Source organism: Halichoeres trimaculatus, unplaced genomic scaffold (assembly GCF_033239565.1).
Source record: "Halichoeres trimaculatus isolate MK-OKI-2021-1 unplaced genomic scaffold, fHalTri1.1 fHalTri1_scaffold_9, whole genome shotgun sequence".
Classification (NCBI taxonomy): Eukaryota; Metazoa; Chordata; class Actinopteri; order Labriformes; family Labridae; genus Halichoeres; species Halichoeres trimaculatus.
Window position 1 is genome coordinate 21,963,093 of NW_027437188.1, and position 7,845 is coordinate 21,970,937.

Consider the following 7,845-nt stretch of genomic DNA (forward strand, 5'->3'; position numbering starts at 1 on the left):
ATAGCTGCGCCTTCTGTCACCATTGTGTGCCACTGAAAATCTAAATCAACCCTATCCTGCCTCTTCCCAGTGACAACACCCAGAGAGAGTGAAAACAACAGCAAAGTGACTGTCTGTCAACCTGTGCCCATCACAGATATTGCTTGAAAACACAGTTTACTTTCCAAAGGGGGAGCACAACTGAATACCTCTGGATGTCTCCATCATTATCCGAGTGATTCTGCTCAGTTTTGTTGATATGAAACATTTTATGGTGACAATAAAACAGGTCCAAGAATAGTTCCTTGAGGGACACCATAAATCAAATGTCCCTGACAAAAAAGCTCTGTGCCTGCTATAATACTTCATGTCCCTATACAGCTAATTACACTCTGAGACTGTTTCTCAAATTGCAGTCAGCCAGCGCCCTTAGTGGTCCATTACAACATAAATTTTGTTTTATTTTGTTTTTGATGGTACATTTTAAAAAATGTTAATAATAATAATAATATTTTTTTAAAAAGAAAAGTTTGCCAGGACTCACAAAAGTTTCCTTGAACTTCCTCCTCCCAGAGAAAATGGTCAAGATAACTTGACTCTATCAACAAGCCAAGTTTTTGAGTTTTTTGGAGTGAAACAAGTGGTCCTTGGTCTGAAATAATTTGAGAAACACTGCTCTAATCATAGACTGTAAAAAAAAAAATGTGGACGTCCGCTTGCTCGGCTCGAAGTGAGGTCTCCACAAATACTGCTCCCCCTGGTGACTGGCTGCAGTATAGGTTAAAAAATCCGGCTTTCCAGCCATTCCAGATGGGCTGTGGTCAAACTTTAAAAAAATTAATACTCCTCGTAGAAATGTTCGTCACGTCTGATTGTTGTGGTGATTTGAAGATATCATTTGGCAGACTTGTATTCAAGTCCTCTTTTTTCTGAAAAGTTTTGTTTTCATAAGTTATACAAGGTTAAAAACAAGGCTTTACGTAATGTTTAACAATAATTGACAGCTGCCGTTCTTTTTTCGGGGATTAGAGTCGGGAGGTAGAGTCAAGAAGTGTTTAGACTCTCAAAAGAAAAAATATATATATTTTTGTAACCCAGCCCCACTCAGATTCTCCCAGAATCCCTCATCGACTCTCTCTCATCGACTCTGGCTGGACAACTACTACAATGGCTGCGCCTGTGACTGAGGTATTTTGGCTTCAAAACTGTAGAAATGTCAGAGCCACACTGTTGTCTTTATATACAGTCTATGGCTCTAATACATATATACATATAAGCATATATTCATTTTGGGCAGACACTGAGCACTGTAGGGCTGCTGTCATTTTCTCATAATATATTTCACTAAGTCTTAGTTTTTACAACAGCCACCAGGAGGCTTAAGTTCAATTATTGCAGGAAGGTAATTTTCTATCCAGGAAAGATTGTTTTTCGTTTTTCAATCAAAGAATCTTAACTGTGCTGATAGATTTTATTTTAAAAATCTAGACTTTTTTTCTTCAAAAAAAAAAAAATCCAAAATAATAAAATGAAATAATTTTTAAAAATATAGGTTTTAGAAATTCAGAGATCAGTGCAGTTATAGCCAAAAATGAAGGCCAAAACTGAAGGGAGGAATTCAGGGATTGAATGACAGCCCAAATATTAACAGGCCCCACAATGTCAGATTTCTCACAAAGATGATCCTACATGCACAGGCAAGAAGTTGTGCAACAGTACTCCTACCCCTCCTCTCCTCTGCTGTGTGACACAAATAGGTGACACACCTGAACTCTGTTACCAAGCAACCGACAGTTTAGCAGTTCCTGTCCTGCAGCGTCTCAGACGGTCTCAGACTGCTGTGGGCTCACGCCAGTGATCGACTTCCAAACCAACCGAACAGCACGGTCAACTTTCCCCCAGTGAACATCTAATCAACCCGGCGGGCTCCATGGGTAACAGCCGCAGCTTCTCAGGGCCCAACCGAGCCATTCACAGAGTGTTAAAGAAGGCCAGGAGAATTTATCACAACAAGACAACTGGGACATGTCAGAAAGGTAAGAGAAAACCAGAGGCTGTATCATGTTCTGTCACTGAGCTGGAGCCAGTTAATTAGACTGGAAATACAACAGGTTTCTTTTTTACCCTCCATAAAGCTGACATTTGGTGAAGTGAAGTGAAGTGACTTATAATTAATCATCTTTACACATTTTGACTGCATAAAGCCTTTATATTAATACTGCATATTTATCCAAGGTTAAAATAAAATAATTGATTCTTTACAAGCAGTTTAAGTACTTCAGCACCTGTCCCCATGTGAACAGCAACTATACTAGACTAATGGCACCTGCTCAGGTGTCTGCTGCTGCCATGCCAACGGGTACTAATCTGCATTGTCAGGCCTGGTTCCCGTAACTCAAACCACTCAGCCGGTGGTCAGAGTTTTTGTACTCTGCAGGGTTTACATTATAAAACACACAGCTCAGGGTCAGGGACCAGAGTTCTGCCTTTTTTTACTGTTTCTGACTCACCTCTTGTTTATTTAATTCTCTTTTTTTTTTCAGCTCTTCAGGTGTGAACACTCTTAGTGGCAGTTTTCCCAAATCACACTCCTCCCAGTGCTCTGACCTCAGGGTAACACACACACCCCTCTCTGTGGACCAGAGTCCTGATTCTGGACTTGTTTCTACACCTGTGAGTAAAGCGTGTATACAACCAGAACTCATTTATTGTTGCTGGTTTTGCCTCTCATACACTCACTGTCTGTTTCTTCTTCTCTTGATCTTCCACCCTTTGTGCTCTCGCATATTTTTGGCATTATCCTCTTTCTGGCCTCCTCTGTTTTAGAGCTGCGTCTTCTTGCTGGATGTTTAATCATTTCTGAAAAGACAGGGCCTGTTCTGTGGGTGTCCAGTCAATGAGGAGCAGTGGTCAAGTTGAGCGAGGTCACTCCTACACTGTGTCTAGAGTAACACAGGGGGTGTAAGGTTACACAGGCAAAGTAAGGGTGAATGAGATGAGAATACGGGGGTTGAAAAGGTTAAGTAGGGAGAGGCATTGAGATGAGTTTTACACCCCACCAGAACAAGAAAGACAGCAAACAGGACAGCAAACAGACAGCTGTAATGCTTCACTGCCTGCTACATTAGCACTTTTTTAATAAACCATGAAGTCTCTGAAATATCCATCTGCGAGAGGGATTTGTTAGAACAAAAGAAGCACACACACAAATGAAAAAATAATATCTGAATGTTTAACATGACAAGTGCAGAGTAGATTCACACTTTGTTTTAGAAAAGGCAGACAAAGCTGTCTCTACCACAGTGAGAGTTTATAAAGCTGTTGTTAAGATGTGAGTAGTTCTTGTTGACCATGAGCAGATTGCACAAGGTTTGCTTTCACCTTGTTAACTCATGCTGTGTTGGTTAATGGTCCCCAAAATGGCCCATTGGTTTTTGGCTACATACTTATTTTTACACTGAGGGAGCAGAGTTTATATTGCACTAATGTGAAGCTACGCTAGATTAAGTTTTAGTATGTCTCCTTTCCTTCCAAGCCATCTCTATTAGACCTCTGTTTCAGCCACCATCATAAAATGTAATTCAGTCAGGAACACTCTCCTCATAGATTTTATTGACTTGCTTTGGCTTTCCAGGGAGTGCATTGTAAGGCAAAGTCCCCCCATATGGGTAAATACATGTAGATTTAATGGGAGGAGTCTTGGACAGAGGGGGCGGCGTTTGCAGATATGCTAAAATACATTCCTTATCATCAGGTAGAGTTGCTATTGGTTGAGTGGGATTGGACACTATGAGTCGAGAAATGCCTTAAACAGTGCCATACTTCTCAGCCTTTAAACAATGAATGCTAAAAAAGAAATCCATGAATCAGTCTAATTTATGGAGGTAAAAAGCTAAGGTTTGATAGTTTAAGTTTTGTCAAATTTCAGTGGAGATGTACAGAGATTCTGCTGTAACAGCTATGCTATCATTGGATAAAGCTATCCTAATGTCGTTCTTCTAAATATCCTTTATAATAAAGACTTGAGGTCTTATTTTTCACAGTTACATCTATGATATCAAGGAGACACTGACATGTTAATGTGGAACATCCAGGGATTAAATGTCAAGATATAATAATTTCAAGCCTTACCACAAATATAAGAGGTGAATTAACCCCAGCATACAGTACATCACTAGAAATATAAGTGGTATCAATCCAGCTTCTTTCCTACCAGGCTAGAAATGTGTAATGTTCCATTTTTTCCAAGATGTTTTCCTAGAATTATAAATCATCATTTTAATTCTTTTCTTCTTTTTTTTTTGCAATTGAATGGTGCGACCAGCTTTCATGTTAATCACCTCTTCTTTCCCTCGTGTCCTCTCAGCTTCCATCCAGTCGTTTCCGGTTTTTGTCATGGCACCGCCTGGAGCAGTGTGATGTCACAGGTGACCAGCTGACCTGCCCCAGAGTCAGAGAAGGTCAGGATCATTTTGACTACAAGAGAACAAGTTATCCTTTCTCTTTTTGGAAATATCCACCCAGACACAAAACTGGTTACATTGAATCATCTGATAGAGGAGGAAGAGTGATTTGATTAATGAACTGTTAGAAAACACTGCAAACTGAAATCGAAGCAGTTTTTAGGTATCATTTTAATAGAATTTGATTTATTGGACTTAATATGAGCCACATAGATCTGTAAAGCCCAAAAAAGGTTTTATTTCAGTATGTTTAAAGATAAAATTATGCCTGAATTTGTTGTAAAGAGCAACAAACTTTCAGAAATGGGTTAAGAAAAATGTTCTTGTAAAGTTTCTTGAAATTTTTGTCATAATAACATAAATAAAACATTTTTCCTTCTACTTGTGAGGTGAATGTGGGCCATATTAAGACAAATTACATCATTTTGCCCCATATTAAAATAAAAAAACTTGCTTTGATTTCTTTTTCTTTCTTTTTTATTTTATTTTCAGATTTCAGGGATGTTCTTGTCCCTGTAGTGTTCTTACTCCTGCACTGTTCACATCCGCTGATGTAGATGTGGTTTTGACATTTTCTTTAAAAGGGCCAACAGAAGAGGAGGTTTTTGAAAGAGAGGGGGATGACATCTGTTTGGAGCAAGCAAGAAAAAGAAGAGAGGAAGGACGACAGAGATGGGAAGAGAGGCTTCAGGAAAACTGGGAAAACTGTACAGTAAGTTAACTCATAAAATGATCAGCATGTAAAAGTTAACAAAGGATTGCAGGGAGAAGTCAAGAAGAGTCTCACACGTCTTCTTCTAGGAGTTGAATCTGTCCTACCAGAACTTGGGTGATCCCTTCCAGCAGGAGAACTTCCTGCGGATTCTCCGCCGGCTGATCCGTGTTGAGAAGCTGCAACTGGTTGACAACTCCCTGACCAACCTGAGCTCTGTGCGTTTGCCAAGGTGTGAACCACACTTCCCAGACTGCACCCTGACTCAACTCTATCTCACCTGTAGAGCAGCCAGCATGAATGAAATTGAATGTGTTCTTCCATTTATACTTTTTCCATACTGAAAAATGTCCTTTTAGGAAGACCATCCACAGAAGAAAACTAAGCCATGTTTATGTTTTTGCTCTGCCAGGTGTAGGATGTTAAACCTGCAGCGTAACCGCCTGGTTTGTCTGCGCCAGCTGCCAAAGCTCCCAGCCATTGAGCACCTTTGTCTGTCTGAGAATGCCATCAGCTCCTTGGGGGGACTGGGGACTCTGGGGAACAGCCCTCTCCGCTCCCTTAACCTCATCCAGAACCCAGTGACCTTCACTCAGGATTACCGTGCACGGTGAGCACTTGAAGAAAGTGCCTTCTTGCAGAGGAAAAGAAATGATAAATTGAGAGAGAGAAAGGTTAATATATGGTTGATTAAATTCAATTCTCTTGCTCTGCTGTCTCTCTTTACAGAGTTTTTTTCTGCTTGCCAAAGCTGGAGATGCTGGATGGAATCCCTAAACTGCCAGAAGATTGTCTGCCTACCAGACTACATTTCCCAGAAAGCACCAGGATGTGCAACATTTTGTGACAGTGATATCTACCAAACAAATATTGCCCCATACTCTGCCTTACACTTGAAGCTATGTCAAGACTTGAACAAAACTTGGATAACAAAGGGCTGCTCAGAGAAAAACGAGACACTGATACAAAAAAAACGTGTTTCAAGTAGGGTTGCAATATTCCATGAATTTCCAAAGTTTGTAACTTTCTGTGGGAATTTTTCAGAAGTTAGGTGGAATTAATTTGAACTTTCAGGGAATTTATAGTAGCTGCTTTTACTTGGTCATATATTTGTAAAAGTAATACACATTTTGTTTTCTTTTTATTTTTTAATTATCTAAATTAATTTTCAGAGAATTTTCCCTGAGTCTAAGTGTCATAAATATAGGCATGAGAATTTGAGAAAAGCAAACATACAAGCAAATATGCCTGATACAATAGTTATAGATAACAGTTTTTAGAACTGTTGAACTTCAATGGTTTCTTCCACCAAACAGCAAAAACCATAACTGGTGAAAAATCAAAGAAGTTTAGGTATTTATGATAGCCAAGATATATTTGTTATGTTCTCTAAAAGTTCTACACATTTTTATGAGAATTCTTAATTTGACTCAAATGTGTCCATTACTTAAAATAAAACAACACCAACAAAGTACTATCTCCGAAAACTTACTTTGATAAGACTCAGACTCCAGATCCAGAAATTAGGTCTGGATTGAAATGCTGTAGACTAGTGAAGCAATATTTGACGATCAAATGTGTTGGGAATTATTGGTGCACTGGATTCCTGGTATACACTTGAATTTGCATTCAACCATGTTGTTTCAACCACGATCATTTTTGAAAACCCCATTCACAGTTTCAAATACAGTTTCATTTTATTCAGCGGGCGCTTTTGTCCAGAGCGACGTGCAACACAAGCAAGAATTCAGACAGAAGGAAAACCTATAGTTAGTGCGACAACAGTGCTACAAGTTATTGGGCTGCAGGTGCTACCATTAAGTGCAGGAAGAATTATCTAGCCAACAAACCACAATTGATTGCTTCAACAATATACTTCAACCTTCAACAACAACATTTGAGTTAATAAGGGGAAAAAAATAAGAAAGAAAAGAAAAGAGACAAAAATTCCTAAAACTTCCAAGCCAAAATTTCCCAGTAAGACGACAACAAAACCTTGAAAACTTCCCATATTCCCAAGTTAAAATTCCCATGGAATATTTAAGAAAACTTTACTGAAATTTACTGGAAATGTTTCATCCCTTTGCAACCCGTTAGTTTCAAGGCAATGCAAAATATTGAAATCAGATCATGCTGTACAAATGGTGTTGGTTATCCTTATTTATTTTCTTTTTCAAAGTTTTTTTCACTTATTTTTTTAAGAGTAAATGGAGATAAAAATAACTTAAAGTGTAGCTGTTTTTATTTCAATTTACAGTCATTGGTAACTGGACTGGGAACACATCTGGTGTGTTTTGGTCATTTGTGAATCTTGATTATGTCCTGCCAGCAATTTATCAAGCAGAGCAAACGTAACCTCTCTCTTCGTTTTATTTATAGACTCACAAGTTTGTCATTATAACAAACAACTTAGCTCATGTTTTAGACTTTAGCCCAAGCACTCTCCTGTTCAGCTTTCTTTTGCCCTTCTGTCCTTTTTCTTTTCACAGTCCAGCTCCAGTCTCCCCCTCTTCAAGGAAAAAAGACAGATTTTGCTTCTGACATGGTCAACTCACTTTTCACTGCTAAACTTTTCTGGCTAATGTAGTGTCATCAAAGTGACTCTCTGTTCTCGTGTAGAAAATCCAGTACATTTGTTTTCTCCTTGAAAAGTCCAGCTCGACCACAGATACTGAGAGATACAATTTGGAA

The 7,845-nt window shown here is 38.9% G+C and overlaps 1 protein-coding gene across 1 annotated transcript; it reads left to right on the forward strand.

The window, feature by feature from the left end:
- The first annotated feature begins 1,800 nt into the window (after window positions 1-1,800).
- Window positions 1,801-7,238, forward strand: LOC141798336 (uncharacterized). Its single transcript, XM_074680221.1, has 7 exons — window positions 1,801-2,015; window positions 2,523-2,652; window positions 4,346-4,439; window positions 5,027-5,154; window positions 5,244-5,386; window positions 5,567-5,764; window positions 5,884-7,238. The coding sequence occupies exons 1-7, from the start codon at window positions 2,005-2,007 to the stop codon at window positions 5,999-6,001; spliced, it is 822 nt and encodes a 273-aa protein (XP_074536322.1). The 5' UTR covers window positions 1,801-2,004; the 3' UTR covers window positions 6,002-7,238.
- The last annotated feature ends 607 nt before the right edge of the window (window positions 7,239-7,845 follow it).

Bases quoted from the DNA above. Each gene is read 5' to 3' on its own strand.
- LOC141798336 (XM_074680221.1), top strand. The intron at 2,653-4,345 runs GTGAGTAAAGCG...GTGTCCTCTCAG, and splicing joins CTGGACTTGTTTCTACACCT to CTTCCATCCAGTCGTTTCCG. The intron at 5,387-5,566 runs GTGTGAACCACA...TTGCTCTGCCAG, and splicing joins AGCTCTGTGCGTTTGCCAAG to GTGTAGGATGTTAAACCTGC.